Consider the following 20,229-nt stretch of genomic DNA (forward strand, 5'->3'; position numbering starts at 1 on the left):
GCCATAATTAAAATTTAAGTTTAAATTATATATATTTTTTTGAAATATGATATCATCGATTCATCATTGAACAAGATATAGAAATGTGTTCAGATCAACACGCGCCCTTCTAGAAAAATTACATTTTTTTTTTGAAGTTTGCATGTTTTTTTATGTTTGTGATTTCAGTTTTATATATTGTTAAATCAAATTTATTTTATTTTGTTTTGTCATTTTTTTAAGTTATTTTCCAATGTGACATTAACATGATGCTGGTATGTGTAGTGATACATCATCACTTTTTATTATAATTACCTAAAATTACCAAAATTTGAAATATATAATACTGAGATTAAAATTTTATTATATAGACGATCAAAACTGAAAAAAAAAAGAAACATACATTATCGAAAATGCAATCTTACTCGCTTCAGATCAACCATTTATCCGGATACGGGGGCAAAATTAGAGCTACCACGGGGTGGTTCGCCCCACCCACTAGGCGGGCTTGGTTGGTCTTCACAGGGTGGGTTTTGTGGGATTACAGGTCAACCTCATCCGAGCCGTCGAATATAACTAAAAAATGGTTAGATTCGCAAAGTTGACCTGCTTAGCCTAGTTTTATTAAATTGATGAATTGAGTTGAAAATTTTTTAACTCGATAATCAAATAATGAGCCGACATGCCCTACCTTATAAAATTATGTGTTGCTAGTTAACTCAGCCCCCAATCCAATAAGCAAACACAGGAAATAGACGTGTAATGCTTATCCACTCTTCCATTATCTCTAATGACTTTTCCAACCCCACAAATATTTTGCATAAATAAACATATAATACACATGCAATCATTGAAATCCAAGAAAATCAAGAAACTCTGTTCTTCGCAGATCTGACGATTAGTTTGATCTGAAAAGGGAGGCCGATTACTGCCAAAATCTGTTGGGATTGGTGGGTTGGAAATCAAGTTTCTCCATGGATTTTGTGGGAGAATATATACTAGGTTTCCAACTCCACCCATTCCTATGGCTTTTGGGAATTTCCCCCCTTTTCATTATCCCATATTTATTTTCTTGTTACAAAATTTAACAATTATTATGAGGTATGTAAGTTGTTTAATTTATTGATTCTGGTTCTACCACTTGCTTGTGTAAACTTGGAAATTTTATGGTTGATGATTCAATTTGGATATAATGATCTTATCTTGAGGTTTTGCGTATGTTGAGACATATCTAGCTATGTAGTAGATATATATGTATTGACGTTTGAGAGATTAATATGGTGAGTAATTATATTACGAAACGATCTCACGAATAATCGCGAAGTGGGTTAATTTTACATATATTTATAATAAAATAATAGTTTTTATTGTGTAACCAAATAAGAGATCCTATCATAAATTGATCCGTGAGATCATTTTATATGAGTTTTTTTTTTTAATAAGGTATATTAATTGCCTTTGCTTCATTTGTAAATCTTTTTACAAAATTTAGTTATGACTTTGAGGTACATATTCATGTTGTTTAGCTAATGAATAATTTTATACAATATTCAATATCGTGTATTGTATTATTATATCGTGTGATGTCGATGTATCATGAAATTTTGATAAATAAAACTTTTGTATTAAATTTGTGATGCAAAAATTGATGTACAAATATTAATGATTACACTTTTAATTTATTGATTCTCTCTCTATTACGGCCTCGAGTAAAATTGGAATTTTTTTTTAGCCAGACGTGTATTTTGCATGTCTCTCTCTCATATGTTAAATAATAATATAATGTAACTAATATTTATCGGATATAAAATATCATGCGAATATTTGTTGGAGCCTATATTGAGTGTAATTGAGAATATCCATAACATTAGAATATGGTATCTTATATAAAAAGTTATATTTACATTTTGACCCTTAATTGTTGATATGGTCTCTTATTGTATCGGATAATGTAGGAGTAAATAATTTTCCGAAAAGTATTGATTTACTTTTGTTGAATAAAATAACAAAAACTTAGACATTGTGGGGTAGAATTTTGAACTCGAGTCTTCACTCTTCATTCCTCTTCATTCCATTGCAACATCCCATTGACTTACATGTGTTTCCACCAACCCCCACAAAACATAAACCTTAAAATATAAAGATAAAAAAGATACACAAGGCGAGATCACTAGTAGAATTATAGTCACGACGAGACTTCAAATTTGAAATGAGATTTTAAATTCGAGACTTCATTAACAATAACAAAATATAAAAACATCGATATAATAACAAAATACAAATGATCATATGTTCTATTGGTCGTTTCTACATGGATCAATAATTCGCTAAATGATTGTTAGATTATTCAAAAATTTATTAAGAAAAAGAAAAAAATTGATAAGTGCTTTTTTAAAGTTTTCCCAAACACTATATTATTTGATTTGAATGATGAAATAAGTAATACATAGATAAGTAATATAATATAATAAAAAATAAATAAGAAATGATAGTTAATATATTATTTGATTTGATTGATATATTATAGTTTATTTGATTTGATTGATTAAATTTTATATAAAAATGATAAATTACTGTTTTGTTTTTTTAATAATAAATAAAATATGAATAATATTATTTATAAGAGATAATATATTAATTTATATTAAATGATTTGATTGATGTAAGATAAATTATTAATGATTTGATTGATTTAAAATTAATAATTAATAAATGGATAAATAATATGACGCGAGATTGAATGTAATGAATTATACATAAATTAATAATACATCAAACCAAATGGTGTCATATGTATTGAAGAATTTTGGTTGGTAAAATTTACATCTACCGATTAAAAAAATCATAAAAAACGATGCATGTACAAAAAATTTATTCGATTAATCTTCTAAACGAGATAAGATAATCCAACATGATATACGTACATATTAAATCAATCTAAAATACATAAACGAAATACCGTAAAAAAAAAAAACAAAACGAAACGAAACAAAAAATATAATTAAACCACCACATGATAGTTTATGGTCCATCAACTTAAAAAAATTTCTCTCCAAATAAAAGCATCTTTTTGTTTATAAAATTAAGTAAATATTAATTAATTATAAGTTTACATAGATTTATTATTTGGAAAAGATTTTCTTTCTTTTTAAAAAAAATGTCAATTTATTAGTTGGAAAAGTTTTGTGGGGACTTTCTTGTCATTTCACAACTGTAGTGTAGGATAATTGGTGGGTGATACGCCTGCTGCGTAGATTATCTATATGGATAGAGCAACACCCAACGGCTCTCCTCCACCTTGACACGCGGCACACTCTTGCTTCGCCGGAAAATCCTCATCGGAGGCGCAATTCAGCTGAAAGGTGAGTTCTTGAGCTAGACCCACGATTTGTATCTTTGAGATTTGTGATATGGCTGCTTCCATCTTGTGTTATTTGTCAAAGAATTTATAATACTCGAAACATTTTGGGTTTTGTGTCATTGTGTGTGTGTTGGAATGATGTTTGTTCTCCAGTTCTTGCGTAGATTCAATCATGCATTACGTTTATCTGGGCTAGCTGTATTGTTTGGACAGTGCTCGGATACTGTTATGTGAAAGTGTTTATAATTCTTGTTTCGTTTGTTTTGATTGAAAAACATGAATCCTTGTTGATTTGCGTGGCTGAATTCAGTTGATTGCATTTACATCTATGTGATGCTCATTTGGTCATATGTTATATTCATTCTATCTTGGTCTCAAATGGAAAAAAAAGATTTCGAATTTCATGCTCACTTTTTGGTTTCTTCAATATATGTACTTGAAAGGAGAGCTTGACAGCTTGAGCTCAGTTTGGTTGAGTTTTTCATCGCAAGGTTACGGAAATTATCTGTTTTTCGCATGCTTCAGAATTTACTCTAGCATTTAGTCAGTTCTGGTAGAAAAAACTTGATTATAAATTAGAAGCAGATTTATATGAAATTCAACCACTCGAAAACTTGAGCTTGAAATCCTGTTTAAATATGGCTTGTTGGGTCAGTGTGATGGTTTATAATGTGATGAAAATTCTTTGCTTGCTTTTGTCAATTTCAAATACATATTAAATACTCAACTGAGATATGGAAAAGATCTGTATTTCCAAATTGCTCAACTGTATTCTTGCTGCTGCAGAATCTTTAGAGGGAAATGTATACATTCAATCCACTTCATGGTCGATTTTAATTGGATTTTTAAATGAGAATTAACTTATATATAAACTCTACTACTAACAGGAGAAAATACATCTAGCAATATTAAAATTCAGTTTAATCTATGATGAAGAAATTTTCAAGAACTGTGAACTTGAGCAAGTTAACATGGAATAAAACTCTGAAAAAAAAGAATATGTTAACGTCTGAAAAAGTTTGATGGTCTGATCTAACTATTTTCTTTCATAGTTTGAAGCAGTTATGGTGTCATTGCATGCGTCTCCATCAATTCATCACACGTGGTTGCTAAATCCATCAGCACAGGTTCTATTATCCCCCTTTCTTAATCTTTGGAACAGCAATTATACATACTCTGTTCTTACATTTATGAATAAAATTTATGTATCAGCTAGGTTTATATAGGCATGGACTATTTCGAAGAAATATATCCTTCATTGTGAGGTCAGAGCAGGGGTCTTCATCTTCAACTTCTCCTTGCAGAGAAGGTATAATTTCATACTCTCAGACGGTGTACTCTCTTCTAATATGTGCATTGATGATTATGTACTACGTCATTTGTTAATTTTATTTTCTTACCAAAAAGCTTGTCAGATTTAGACAAAATAAAATATTCATTTTCATGTTTATGGCAGATAAACCTGGGCGGCGCCAACTGCTTGCCTTGGGGGTAACAATTACCCCATGGTTTTTGTTGTCCCCGCAGACTTTGATGACATGTACGCCAACTGCTTGGATTCCTGGATATTAGTGGTTGATATGCTAATAGCGTGTTTTTCATGTCACTCAGTTGCCGCAGAAGCGAAAAAGGGATTTATACCGGTGACAGATAAGAAAGATGGATACACTTTTCTGTACCCCTTTGGGTGGCAGGTATGCCTCTTACCTTTTCTTTATTTGATTCTGTTTTCATTTTGATCAAACTGAATTCATTTTGCGCCTAAGCTGCATTGTTTCTTATGGATCTTATTGCATGCATTCTTCTCTCTCAATATTGGTACTATCTTCGTGGTTGGACCAGGAAGTAGCTGTTCAAGGTGAAGACAAGGTCTTCAAAGATGTTATTGAACCTTTGGAAAGTGTCAGCGTGAATGTGATACCCTCTGGCAAAGAAAATATTCGAGAATTCGGGCCTCCGCAGCAGGTAATAAAATTTCAAACACTAAGTAGGATATAGACATTTTTAGTGGCAACACCGTGTAAATCATGTAACATGTTCATTTTTTACTTTCTTTATAATAATGGCCTCAATTTCTTTGGCTCATGTGGCGCATTTGCTTCAATTTGTTGTCCTATGGTCTCGTGGTTCAAATTTTGTTTTTCGTTTTTTTTTGCTCTAGGTTGCTGAAACTTTGATAAAAAAGGTTTTGACTTCTCCTTCTCAGAAAACAAAGTTGATTGAAGCATCAGAGGTGAGATTTTCCTATAGTCTCTTCGAACCATATTTTTTGACCTCATCAGGATTCACAGGATTGCATGATGATTTCCCATGACTTCTCCTTCTACATAGTTGCTTCGAAGTATATACAAGTCTACTTATGTGTAGGTTTTGACATGTCAATTTCGGAGTTTTGGTAAACGTATGTATTTCTATAGTCTGATAGGCGTAAAAAGACAAACATAACACCTAGTTTTGTTGTGGTCAAAGTGACCACCATTTTATTTTCTACTTCCATACAACCAAGGCACCACAAAAGGGAATTTTCATACATGGTTTTTGGTTTATTTACTATTCTCTTGAAGGCATGCTGGCATTCTTGTAGTTCAAAGTTGCAATGTTACGTGGAAACTCTCAACTTATATGATGTTTTAAACATTCTCGTTTTCATTCAACTCTGATACCTTACCCAATCTGCACCCCATTTCTTAGATAATTCTGAGTTTTTGGTCTCTCTTGCCATTTTCCTGTCTTGGAGCCGGCCATTACCGGTTCTAGATCTGTTTAATTGTCAGTATTTGACATATGCACACATGCTTAACTATTTAATGGTTGATTTTTATTTGGTAATCCCGCAGCACGAAGTAGATGGGAAGACATACTACACAATCGAATTCATTGCTCAAGCTCCAAATTACACTCGACATGCTCTTACTGCAGTATGTATTGGAAATGGTATATGAATGAAGTATTAATCTTTTTTGGATGTCTTAGATTGAGATTTGGATTCATGGACTCTTATTTTCTTCGACAACGTGTGTTACATGCAGGGAAGTTCTACACATTGACTACAGGGTCGAACGAGAGGAGATGGGAGAAGATGAAGGATAGGCTAAAAACCGTCGTCGAATCCTTCCAAATTTTCACTGTGTAGATTCTTTTGATGGTTCGAACACTTGGTTCACAGATTATCCAATTCTCCATTGTTTTTGTGTTAGTGAAGATGAGAGCATACTTTCCTTAAAAAAAAAAAAAAAGAAGATAAGAGCATACTTCTTTTCGGAAAAACTTCCAAATTTGATGTTGTCATGAACATTTACAATATTCCCCTTTCCTATTTTTTTTTTTCAAGCAAGTCACGCACGCGATAATTCAAGGATTTTAGGTTTTAAAAGAAAATCTATGATAAAAAAAATCATTTGGTTATTTTTCAAATACATTAAAATTGGTTGGTTGTAACTTGTAAACAACCCTTATCTAATATATTTTAAAAAATGAGAGTTTAATTGTGTATTGCTTATATTGTCCTTGAGTTTATTTTATTGCTTTAAATTAGTCTTCAATTTGCATTTGATTTATTGTGTGTGTTAAATTTTTATTTAAGTGTTTAATTTATTTTCTCCAAATGGCGAAAATGGATGACATCAATATATTTCGAGGTTCAAGAATGGAGATTTTGTTGGACAACGAAACGTCGACGTATTTATTATTACTAATATTTTATTCTCAATATTATGTGCTATATATAATAATTTTAGAATATATCTTAAAAAAAAAAAGTTTAATTGTGTATTGTTTATATTGTCATTGAGTTTAATTTATTTCTTTAAATTAGTTTTTATTTTGCATTTGATTTATTGTGTATGTTAAATTTTTGTTTAAGTGTTTGATTTATTTCTTCATATGATGAAAATGGATGACATCAACATATTTTGAGGTTCAAGAATGGAGAATTGTTGGACAGTAAAACATCGACGTATTTGTTATGACTAATCTTTTATTTTCAATATTATGTGTTATATATAATAATTTTCAATTTGTGTTAAATTAAGTTTTTGTTTTGATTTTCGTGTCTATTGTTGATATTTTCATTTATATTATGTGTTTTTATACTTGTATATTTTTCTTGTCAGCTATAAATCAGGGATCCTGATACTTAGATTTTAATATTCAAATTTTTCAAAGGTAAAATATCTTTTGGTTCCCATATACATACATACGTATATATATATATTTGAAAAATATATATATTTTATGTTCTTTAACTTCTTATAAACTCTATCTAACAAAATCGTATATCACGTGCAACGCACGTTAAACTTACTAGTCAGATAAAATAAGGGATATTTTTGTTTGCCCACAAGTAGAGCTGTCAAAACGGGCCAACTCATGGCGGGGCGGGCTGGCCCACCAAAAACCCATCTTTTGGCGGGGCAACCACCATCCTGGCGGGCCGGAAATCCTGAACCCAACCCAACCCAAGGTGGGTTGCGGGTTAGGTGGGCCGGCCCGCGGGTTGGCTCACGATAAATAAAAATAAATAAATGAAATTATAATTAATTATAAATATCATTTCATAAATAAATATTAATAGAAATATATTAATAAAAATTTAAATTATTGATTTCATGTGTGTAAATTTTATATAAAGTAATTAATACAAAAAAAATTCATAACTTTTATTAAAAAATACATATATCATAATAAAAATAAAAATAAATTATTAATCCTCCAGGCCCGCGGGCCTTGGCGGGTTGGCCATCTAGGCCCACCTTTTGTTGGGTTGAAAAAATGTCAACCCAACTCACTTAAATTGTGTGGCGGGCCGGGCCGACCCGGCAGGCCTAACTCAAATTGACGGCTCTACCCACAAGACAATTATTTTAAAGAAATGACATTTTATATAATATAGATAATCAATGTTTTAAAAAATATTAGACAGTAGTCGGACGGCGACCCATTGCTTAGGTGATTGTCTAGGAGGTTTTTTTTAAAAAAAACTTAAATAATAAATTATTTAGAATTTTCATGAGCTTATTATAAAATATAATTTTTATATCTTATGTTTTTCAATTTTTGTACGAAAATCTTACAAAATTTAATAATAATAATAACAACAACAACAACAACATAGATATTATGATATCAAGTCTTCATATGTAATATGAGATTTAATTTTTTTGTTTGACTTTCTTTTTTTATATTTCTTCTTTCTTTTTGTATTTGTTTCTCACGTCACGTCTCTCTCTTTTTAGTTTTTTAGTTTTATTTTTTATATAAAAAATAGTAAACGCTTAGACAGATTTCTGCCTGTTTAGACGGATTTCTGTTAGTGTAAAGAGTTTGGCGTCGCATAGGCGAGAGATTAGACGAGCAACGCCTATATAAAGACTTAACCTAGCAAAAAAGCGAGACGAAGGCAGCCTATACAACGCTTTTTAGAACACTGTAAATAATTAAAAAAAGGTTAGAGTAACTATTTTCAAAGTCATGCTATAATTTTTGGTATACCGCCGTTGCCCTAATAAAATTGCAAAAACAATTCATTTTATTTTTTTTCGTTCACCGGAAAGAGAAACGATGATATATAGATCCGGGTTCGGGTCGGACCCGCCAGGTCCGGGTTGGCTTTTAGCCAACTCTTAACCGGCCCGCCAATGACCGGTTCCGGTCCAGTCGGTGAACCGGTGGTTCCGGTCCGGGTTTGGGTCCGGTTAACCGCCGGTTCAGGGTCCGGGCTAACCCGTGCTATTTTTTTTAAAAAAAACGCTAAACCTTCGAATTAAATTTTTTTTAAATTTTTAAACAAATTTTTAATAAGACATATTCATTAAATAATCTCAATCAAATATTTAATATCTCCATAATAAAAATCTATTACATTTATTAAATAAATAATATATTAAAATTTCAACATCTTAATATCTTATGACTTAATATTACAAATCTATTACATTTTATTCTACTTCACTCGCATTTCCTCTCATCGTAGTTCCGGATGTTCCTTCAGTATCATCTTGGTCTTCTTTATCACTTTGAATATGTTGTGTTCGAGTAGCGGCTTTTGACCAATCATTGAGCAAACATTGGACTTCCAAATTTTTCGGCCTTAAGCTAGAACGTCTCTCGTCCAATGTATTTCCTCCAATACTAAATGCTTGCTCCACTGCAACTGTTGAAATCGGACAAGCTAGAATTTCTTTTGCCATTATAGCCAAAATTGGATATATTTGTGTTTTTTTGCGACCACCATCTCAAAATGTCGAAGTTTTCCTCATCTGTATCACTAAAATCAAAAGTAGTGGTAAAATAATTCTCAAGTTCCTGACTGGAACTTGAGGATCCTCGTGGATGTTTCGTCCGTTCCCTTAATAAAAGTTGTGATTTAGTAAGTTTAGAAGTAACATTACTAGTTGCAGTAGATTGTGTTTCATGTGAAATAATTTGTCCACCATATTTGATGTTATATTCATTATAAATATCAAGTAAATGAGTTTTAATATTAAACAAAATCAATGAGATAGAAGGAATCGTTTCCGCAATAGGCTCCAAAGATTCATAATATAATGTTAACATGTCGCTTAAGCCATCTAATTTAAGTCTAGGATCTAAAACTAAAGCACATAAAAAAATTTCAGGAATGAGCAAAAAATATTTTTTCCATTTTGCTTTCATGACAAGAATACATTGAGATAAATCACTATCATTAGAATTAACATGTTCATGAAAAATACAAGCAATGTTGCAACAATGTGTTAAAACTAAATGCGAAGTAGGTTAATAAATACCGGATAATTGGTCACTAGCATCATTAAAAACTTTTAAAATTTCACAAATACTAGTGCATATGTTCCATTGATTTGAAAACAAATAAATATCACGAGCTTGAACAAATTGATGAAAAAATGTACATAATAAATCTTTATATTCAAAAGAGGATAATAACAATTTATATGTTGAATTCCAACGAGTTGGAACATCTCGTGCAAACCGCTTAGGCTTCATACCATTTACTCTACAAAATTTTCCCCATTGCTTCATAACTTGGGGGTGCGTCCATAAATAATGAATAGCGTTTCTAATTGGTTGAATATGTGTGCCTAAATTTTTTAGCCCATCTTGAACACACAAATTTAAAATATGACATGTGCATCTAATATGAAAAAATTTGCCACCTAGTGATGGTTTACATATTTCAATAAGCTCACTAATACTAGAAGTATTTGCACTAGCATTATCAAAAGACATTGAAAAAACTTTGGTAGTTAGACCATATTCTTCTAAAATAACAAATATAAGTTGCGAAATATTTTGTGCCGTGTGTGATTCGTTGAAACATCTATATGCAAGAAACCTTTTTTGAATGTTCCAATTATTATCAATCCAATGACATGTAATACTCATATATGAACAACTTTGCCAATGATCACTCCAAATATCGGAACACAAAAAAACTTTATTATTCAAACTATAAAATTCCTTAATTAATTCTCTCTTTTGATCAACGACTAACTTTTTCATTGTGCGTTTGAGACTATTTCTTGGAATACGTCTAATAGAAGGATTTGCACTTGTAGAAATCCAATTTTCAAAAGATAATTTATCGCTAAAACTAAAAGAAAGTTGTTCAACCGCACAAAATTTAGGCATTTCTTCTCTAAATCTAGCTTCGTTATATTTAAATAGTTGAGATTCATTACCCGATTGAGAAGAGAATGCCGAAATTTGAGTTTAACCACGATCAATACCAATTTCTACCGGATGATTTTTCTCGATATGCCGCGTCAAAGTTCCATAACCACCTCCTTGTTTAAATTTGTAACATTTTGAACAATATTTGCATTTGGCTTGCAAATCACCGGAGGGAAGCGTCACCTTGTCGAAGTGTTTGGTGAAGATATCGGATGTCGGGCGAGGCACCGCTCGAGTTTGTCTTTGAGAGGCCGCCGGATCGTTCATACTTTCTTGACTTTCATGATGACGTGGTGGTGGTGGTGGTTGTTCAACTTGTTGTCTTTGTTGCGCCTCTTGTCGAATTTCTTGAATTTCATCATCGGAATATTCAAGATCAAATCCATCGATATTGAATTGAGGATACTCGACCTCGGGTGGTATGATGCTCTTTTCCTTTCCTTTTTCTTTGTCACCCCTACGACTTGATCCCGCTCTGGACATTTGTAATTGTATAAATATAAAAATAAATCAACAATTGACAATAAACAAATAATCGAAACTTTATATTTTTGATAATTCAAGAAATTAAAAGGAATTAAGAATAGAGAGAATGAAGAGAGAATTGCGTAAACAAAATGAATGGAGGTTGGGGGTATTTATAGATAACAAATAGGTTTTTTTTTTAAAAAAAATTCCGGTTGGCCCGGCGGGTCCGGCGAGTTTCAACGGCCATAAAATCGTGGTCGTTGATCTCAACGGCCACGAAATGTGGAGAGATAGTGGCCGTTGGATCCTCTGGGGCGCCACGTGTCCAACCCGTCGGGTTGGACGGTTCCAACCCGGCGGGTCGGACCCGTTCAACCCGGCGTGTTGCCGGTTTTCCTAAGGGAAAACCGGGACCGGACCGCTTAGTGGCCGGTTCGGTCCCGGTTCCGGGTCGGTCCCGTTGACCACGGGCCTGTTTCGGGCCGGGTCGAGGCCCAACCTGGCCCTTGGCCAGGTCTAATGATATATGCGAAACATATATGTACTACTAACTAGAAGGTAAGCATAAAATATCAGGTGCACAACCACGTGATAATTAATGGTGAACAGAGGAATAAAGAAAGGATTATCAAATATTAACAGTATAGGACTATAGGTCAATTCCTACTTCCCATTCATTCAAATAGGTTCAATTCAGGTAGCACTTGACTGAAAGTATTTCAAATTCATGAATTCTAATGTATATTTTTTGTTTAGAGAAGTAATACCATAAATATCAAATTCACTTCTTATATGTTTAAATAGTAATTCATTATAATTAGGATGTATTTTAAGTTCATCTAATAAAATGATCATTTGAAATTCATTTTAATTCATCTAACTAACATGTAAATAACTAAGTTATGTATTTAAGATTTCTCTATGCTTAGTTGTTAACACTAAAATGATAATCAAAATCCATGAATTTGAAATACTCTCATCCAAACTAGGGGTGGAATCGGGTCGGGACCCGTCCCGTAACCCTCTTACCCGATTCCCGTCCCGATAGAAATTAGGATATTTTTTTTCTCTCGATCCTGCAGCCGAAAAGTGTCAGGACCCGAATGTTCGGGATCTTGTCGGGTCGGGAGAAGGTAATCCCGAATAATATTTTTAAAAAAAAATCTATGTAAATTTTTTTAAAAAAAATTATGAAAAAAATCAAACAATTTCTTAATACATTACAAATAAATTAAAATTTCTTTATATATAACCATTAAAAAACTAAAACATTTTTTTAGTACATTACAAATAAACTAAAACAACTACTTGATTAATAAAAAAACATATAATTATTCATAATAATAAAAAAAACAAAACAAAAATTTATAACTCAATGTTAATATTAAAAAAGATAAATATAAAAAAAATTATATGGTATATAATTATAAAACATTAATATTAAAACAGATGGAGGACTTTAGAGGAATTTTTGATGAATGTAGCTTGCAGAGTTTGAATTGTGAGGGAGATTTATACACTTGGGTAAATAAAAGCTCTATGGAGGGAAGGCTTATTTTCGATCGCTTAGATAGATTTGTTGGTTCTTATGGATGGAGATTGATGTATCCGACGACAAAGTGTTCTTCTTTTGATTTCTATCATTCTGATCATCGTCCGATATATCTAGATTTGGGGGTATCCTATTTTTTCGATCAGCAGCAACAGATTTCCAGAAACAGGATGTTTCGATTCGAGACGATGTGGACTCGGATGAGTGTGAAAATGTAATTTTGAATGCTTGGCAGAATCTTAGGTTCGAGAATGGCTTCATGGTGAAAATTGAACAATGTTCTCTGTCTCTTCAGAAGTGGGCTTCGAGAAAATACAAGTGTTTGCCTCGACAAATAAAAGCTAAACATGAAAATCTAGCAGCTCTCCGTCACCATGATTGTTGGCAAAATGAAATGGAGAATATAAAAGAGTTGAAGGTCCAAATAGAAAATCTAAGTTTGCAAGAAGAATTGTATTGGAAACAAAGGAGTCGGGTTGATTGGCTTGCTTTTGGTGATCAGAATTCTAGATTTTTTCATAGATCGGCTACCATTCGAAAGGCTCAAAATCATATTCATGGATTGGTTTCTTCGCACGGTGATCTCGTCAGGATTATGGAGGTATGACAAACATCATTTTTGATTATTTTGATCATTTGCTTAAGTCTTCTGCTCCATCTCAAGATTTAATGCAGCCTGTTTTAAATTTCATTGAGCATGTAGTTTCAAATAACATGAATGAAAAGCTTTGTGCTCCATTTCTGGAATCTGATATTAAGGAGGCTTTATTTTATATGAGCCCAAACAAGCCTTCTGGCCCAGATGGAATGTGTACTATTTTTTTTTATCAAAAATATTGGCATATAATTGGGGATGACTTTACCAAAGAAGAATTAGCCATTCTGAATGAGGATGCTTCGGTAGAAAATTGGAATAACACGGTTATTACTCTTATCCCTAAAATCTCGAATCCGTTGTTGGTGAAGGATTTCAGGCCGATTAGTCTTTGTAATACTAGCTACAAAATTATTGCTCGGGCAATCACAAATAGACTTATTGTTGATGAATTGCAAAGTGCTTTTGTTCCTGGTAGATTGATTTTTGATAATGTTATCTTGGGGTTTGAGGCAGTACATTGGATGAGAAGGAGGAAAAAAAGTAAGTATGGTTTTGCGGCCCTTAAACTTGATATGAGTAAAGCTTATGATAGGGTGAAATGGAATTTCCTGAAAGCCGTGATGAGTAAGATGGGTTTTTTTGATCAGTGGATTCTTAAGGTGATGAATTGTGTTTCGAGTGTGAGATATTCTTTTGCTTTAAATCAGTCGATTGTGGGAAATCTTAAGCCAAGCAGGGGTATCAGGCAGGGAGATCCCTTGTCTCATTTCTTATTTGCTCTTTGTACACAGGGACTCTCTTCCATCCTTTTTTCTTATGCGACTCGTGGTCTTTTCACAAGGGTTAGAATTGCATCTTCTTGCCCTATTCTAACCCATCTTTTCTTTGCGGATGACAACCTGATTTTCTTTAAGGCTACGAATGAAGATTGCGCCTCGGTGAAGGAATGTTTAAAATCTTATGAATTGGCTTCTGGAAAAATGGTTAATTTTGAAAAATCGGCTTTATCTTTCACTCCTAATACACTGTCGGCTTTGGTGGACAACATAAAGAGTGCCCTTACAATTCCAGTGGTTCAAGGACATAATATTTATCTTGGTTTGCCAACTTCTTCACTACGGAGAAAAAAGGTCCAGTTTAATTATTTAGTGAAGAGAGTGGCTTCCAGAATTCAGAGTTGGGGCAGTAAGCTCTTCTCAGCAGGGGGTAAGGAAATTCTTATTAAATCTGTTCTACAGGCTATTCCTACTCACACAATGTCTTGTTTCCGTATTCCTAAAGCCACTTGTGATTCGATAGAGAGAAAATGTGCAAACTTTTGGTGGGGTGTTGACGATGGTAAACTTAGGATGCACTGGAAATCTTGGGAATTCCTGAGTAAGCCTAAATGCCTGGGTGGCTTGGGTTTCAGAAAACTTGACATTTTCAATAAAACACTTCTGGAAAAACAAGTGTGGCGTTTAATCCGAAGCCCAGATACTTTGATTGCAAAAATTTTAAAAGCCAGGTATTTTAAGCATGTGGACATCATGAGTGCTTCTTTAGGAAGTAATCCGTCATACATTTGGCGATATTTTTTGTGGAGTAGAGATCTTTTAGAATCTGGCCTTTATTGGAAAATTACAAATGGGGAATGAGTGGATATTCTTCAAGATAAATGGGTTCCTTCGCTGAATTCCAATCTTCTGTCTTATGGCGCTCAATCTTTGAAAGGAGCGAGGGTGAGTTCTTGGATTCAAAATCATCATTGGGATGAGCATATTATTCGAAATTCTTGTCCAAATTTTATAGCTCAGGAAATCCTCAGAATTCCTATATCGAATTCCATTCTCCCTAATACGAGATTCTGGAAGTTTGATCCAAAGAAACATTATTCGGTAAAGAGTGGATATCGAGTTGGAGTGAGCCTCTATAATCCTCCTGAAAATTAGTCAGATGTTTCGATAATTCAAAAATGGTGGAGATTCGATTGGGCTTTGTCAATCCCTCCCAAACTTCGAGTATTTTGGTGGAAAGTTTTTCATGATATCATTCCTACAAATTCTAATCTATTCAGGTACCATGTGCCGATTGCTGGAAATTGCCCCTTATGCAATGATCCTTCAGATTCAACATGCCATGCACTCTTTTTTTGTCCTATGGTGCGTCATCTTTGGGTAAACAATGAAGTTTGGAGAATGCTCAAGAAGTTCAAGAGCCATGATTCTAAAGCTGTTTGTTTGTGGTTAATGATACAGTTGAAGAAATACGACTTCGAGGAATTTGTATGTCTTGCTTGGATGGTCTGGAATGCTAGATGTAGAGCTGTACATGATCCTGAGAGGAAAGGTATTCAATTATCGTCTTTTAGTGCCTCAATCTATCTACAAGAATTTCGCAATGCTTTACTTATTTATGGTACAATCCTTACATCTCGTCCGCTTGACTTGAATTCTTGTTGGCAATGCCCTTCTGTTGGCTTACATCAGAATTGATGTTGATGCTGGTTTTAATGAAAATTCTGATTGTTGTGGTATTGGCAGTATTTTTCGTGACCATGATGACCAAGAAATTGTTGCGTTTGGCCGGTTTGTGCCATTGCCAAATTCAATAGTTATTGGGGAACTTTTGGCAATAAAAGAAGCTCTCTGTTTGGCTCTTGATAGAGGGTTTAGATGGATTTCTGTTTTTTCTGATTCACTGTTGGCCGTGCAGGCAGTCATGGAGCCTAATAATGATATCTCATATGTGGGAAATATTGCTTCGAAAATTTCATCTTTATGCTCTTCTTTCGATAGTGTTTCAATTTCTCATTTTAGGAGATCGGCTAATGGTGTTGCACACTCATTAGCTCATTTTGTTTGTTCTTTCCCAGCATCTTTTTCTTGGGTTCTTGGGATTTTTTCGGTTTGGCTGAATTGTCTTGTATCCAAAGATCTTATTGCTATTTAATAAAGCTACAAGATTTTCTGTCAAAAAAATTATTAAAACATAAAATAAAAAAAAAATTATTTTTTTAATTAAAAAATATTATTAAAAAATATTATTTTTATATTCGGGTCGGGTCGGAAATCCCGTTGGGAAGAGTTGCCTATCCCGATCCCGATCCCGATCCCGAAATTGATCGGGTCGGGGAAAATCTCGACCACTCGGGTCGGGAAAAGTTCGGGACGGGAAAAATTCGGGACGGGAATGGGTCGGGATTTATGTAAAATTTTCCACCTCTAATCCAAACGCAACCTCATTGACTATTGCTAAAGAAAGGGTTATCAAATATCAACAGGATTTTAGCTCGAATGGGAAAAATTCCAAGACTGAAGTTTTTTAAGAATAAAACTGATAATTTTTTTAATATATATTTTAATGAAATATAATATGTCCGAACAACTTTATTTCTCGCAAAATAAATGGCTAAGAAAACCAAACAAAGAACCCATTGTAAAGGTACAACACTCCCATCAATTGTCAAGTTCCATGGGCCGAAATTTGTCCCATCCAAAATTGGTGGACGAATTGCAACATTTGTGTACGAAGTATCCATAACAAACATGTAACAAAAAATAGGAACTCACTTAGTAAAGTCAAGTGGTGTCTCTGATGCCACGTGAAAGAAACAATGTACGTGGTTTGTCATGTGAAAATAAACAGTGTTGTACTTGGTGTTGTAACACCAATGACAACATAGTACAGCGGAAATTATAGCGTAAAATAAAAATACAAGTAATTAATTTTGCACGAGTATAAAAACTCGTGCGGGTGCCTTAGGGCTAAATATCACTAGAAAACGTAGGATCAGTCTTACAAACCAATACTAGCGACTTTATGAAAAATCAATAAATACTAAATTTTTCAACGAGTTGAGAAATCAAACTTGCATCCTATATAAATCAGAGTAAAAACAATAGATGCAACTCTCGTAGCCTAAATTTGAAGAGACACAAAATATCTTCAACAACACAGTTTTCACAGTGTTGTCATTGATGTCTTCAACACTAACGACAACACGGGGATATGCAACAACGAAGGTTGCAAAACCTTGCAACATGATTTCTTCAGTCGATGCTCTGTGAATTATACGTCTGAAGCTCTCTTTTCTTGTGCATGAAAACCTCTCTTTATAGATTAGAATCCAAGTCTTGAAGGTTTTCTTAGATAGAGTCCTACAAGAATAAGGAAACATGTTTAAGTAGGAATAAAACTCTATCAAATCAAACCATATCTCGATATACACATATTTAAACAACGATTCTCCTTATCAAGATATAATTAATCATGAAAAATATATTTCTCAAGATATTCAAAATATATACAAGATATTTGCCAATTATTGTAACTTGTCTCGAAAACAAAATCAATTAATAATTAATATTTTAAGGACCAAAAATCTCAAGGAATAAAATTCATTTCACATACCAACTTATATATATGTCTATTAACGATTGCGATAAGCTTTTATGCAACTGCCCAGCATCACCTTGAGTTCCTAGTTACCCTAAAACATAAACTAGAAACAAAATCAGAATGAATATGGCATAGAAAGAATTCTTGGTCAACGACTTCTCAATCAATACAAGATAATTTTTAACAAAGAAAAACAATATTTAAAATTTTAAAGCATAAATCCTACTTATTCTCAAGAATCTTTCTATAACTCAAATGGGACGCTTCATACACGCACAAGTATCAACATAAACATCTTACACAATTGACTTCTTATCAATCAACATAAAATTCATCTCATGCATAAGAAAAGAATAAGTATTTTAAGCTTTGCCTTAGGTGAGCGAATTTAGTTATCGCATGAGTTTTACAGATCCATAGGATTATATTTCTATCTCATTCATTTTCTTTTGTGTTTTTTTTTTTTTATTTTTATGGTGGTTAGGTGTGGAGGAATTTACTCCCATTAGTGTTGAAGATATAACTAGGGGAAAAAATTGCAGACACTGGAGACAGAAGCCCCTGCTTCCTGGTTTTTCCAAGTTGTGAGCAAGACTTAGGTAGTGTCTGGGATCAACCCCCATCTCCGTCCCCATCCCCACTATAGAGATGAAAATGGGGCGGAGATGGGGGTTGATCCCCGAACCCGTGGGAATAAAATCCTCGTCCCCGTCCCCGCCCCTGTTCCCAAACCCAAGAGAATTAAACCCCTATTCCCGTCCTCATCCCCACTATAAAGATGAAAATGGGGCGAGGATGAGGGTTGATCCCTAACCCGTGGGGATAAAATTCTCGTCCCCGCCCCCCGTTTGAAATATTCAAATTTCAATTATTCTTAAAAATTGAAAGAAAAAAATGCAAATTATAACAAAACACTAATATTGCACTAAAATTAAAAACTCAATGCATGTAACGAAAATACAACTGTTGCAAATATAAAATTCAATGACATACATAATAACAAAAACACTAATATTACTTAAACAATATAAACATAACATTAATAATTCATGATTCAATAGAAAAGATATAATTCATAACTAACATCACCATCATGAAATTACTTTCTTATATATTATGTCACAACGCTCAATGCTTTATAAAATTATTTTTTCTCTATTGTATCACATCACATCACATCACTCAATTTAGCTGTTGGTGTATGACTCCAGCTCCTAATAATTATAAGACAAAGAAATATGTATATATATATATATAAGTTTAAAATACTTTAATACAATGACAAAAAAACTTATACTTGCATCTATATCAAAATCATTGTCAAATCTTTGATGATTGAAAACTGCAGAATCTAATAATTTATACAAAATAAATAATAAATATTAGTATATTACAAATGAAAAAATTGAATATTAGAAATAATTTTGTTTTAAAACTAAATTTTAAATATTATTGAAATTATAATTTATTATTATTATAGGGTCTATCAGGGCAGGTTCAGGGATGAGGATGACATCACCATACCCGCCCCAATCAACTTCGGAGATTTTAAAAAATCCCCAAACCCAAACCCAAATCCAAACTCGAGAACACCCCTCTAAACCCACCCCGTTTCGGATTTTTCCCGCGAATACCCAATCCCGCGGGAAAAGTTGTCATCCCTAGACTCGCCACGAGATAAGTGGCCTTAGCGTCGAGAGTGGCAAACAAGATGGCTTTCTCGCTGAGCGGTTTTTCGAACCATTTTTTTTGGTTTTGCTCGGCGTTTGATACGGTCGGTTTAGGATACGCTCAGAGAACTTCTCTATCCTCCAATGTTTGTTGGCTTCATCAAACACATCCCGCAGATCCATGGTCATCACCCCTTCAGCTAGGTCCAAACCGTTCACAGACTTCATAACCTGTAAAATCCAGTCAATTGAAACCCCAAAAATAATATTGTTAAAAGGGGTTATTTATCAGAGTTTGAATGCACTCCAGGACGAGATCATTGGGCTCAATCTTGAAAATCAAGCACTGTGTCCTGCAGCAAATCTGTATAATGATCATAGCAGAAGTAGCGTGATTGTACTTGGTGCACATCGCCACGATTCCGCCCTGGCCGGAGACCCGCTCATTCGCCAACAATGCGTCGGAAGTGACCGTGGTAACAATTGAACCTTCAAAAAACTTAATCAGATAATTCTTCGACTCGTTGGAAACAGACGTCAATCTAATGGT

At 33.5% G+C, this 20,229-nt stretch overlaps 1 protein-coding gene across 2 annotated transcripts; it reads left to right on the top strand.

Moving 5' to 3' along the window:
• Window positions 1-3,185: 3,185 nt before the first annotated feature.
• LOC140866000 (psbP-like protein 1, chloroplastic) lies at window positions 3,186-6,695 on the top strand. 2 transcript variants are annotated; one of them, XM_073270854.1, is made up of 9 exons: window positions 3,186-3,341; window positions 4,393-4,467; window positions 4,553-4,649; window positions 4,797-4,880; window positions 4,952-5,034; window positions 5,183-5,305; window positions 5,502-5,573; window positions 6,178-6,274; window positions 6,370-6,695. In XM_073270854.1, the coding sequence occupies exons 2-9, from the start codon at window positions 4,405-4,407 to the stop codon at window positions 6,471-6,473; spliced, it is 723 nt and encodes a 240-aa protein (XP_073126955.1). In that variant the 5' UTR covers window positions 3,186-3,341; window positions 4,393-4,404; the 3' UTR covers window positions 6,474-6,695. The 2 variants fall into 2 exon arrangements, with proteins under 2 accessions (XP_073126955.1, XP_073126956.1); XM_073270855.1 differs by having other exon boundaries at window positions 6,178-6,258.
• The last annotated feature ends 13,534 nt before the right edge of the window (window positions 6,696-20,229 follow it).

This window comes from Henckelia pumila, chromosome 4, assembly GCF_033568475.1.
Source record: "Henckelia pumila isolate YLH828 chromosome 4, ASM3356847v2, whole genome shotgun sequence".
NCBI classification, from domain to species: domain Eukaryota; kingdom Viridiplantae; phylum Streptophyta; class Magnoliopsida; order Lamiales; family Gesneriaceae; genus Henckelia; species Henckelia pumila.

Coding starts and splice junctions, on each gene's coding strand:
- LOC140866000 (XM_073270854.1), top strand. CDS start 4,405: ATGGTGTCATTGCATGCGTCTCCATCAATTCATCACACGTGGTTGCTA. Junction 4,468..4,552: donor TGCTAAATCCATCAGCACAG/GTTCTATTATCC, acceptor TTTATGTATCAG/CTAGGTTTATATAGGCATGG. Junction 5,574..6,177: donor AGTTGATTGAAGCATCAGAG/GTGAGATTTTCC, acceptor GTAATCCCGCAG/CACGAAGTAGATGGGAAGAC.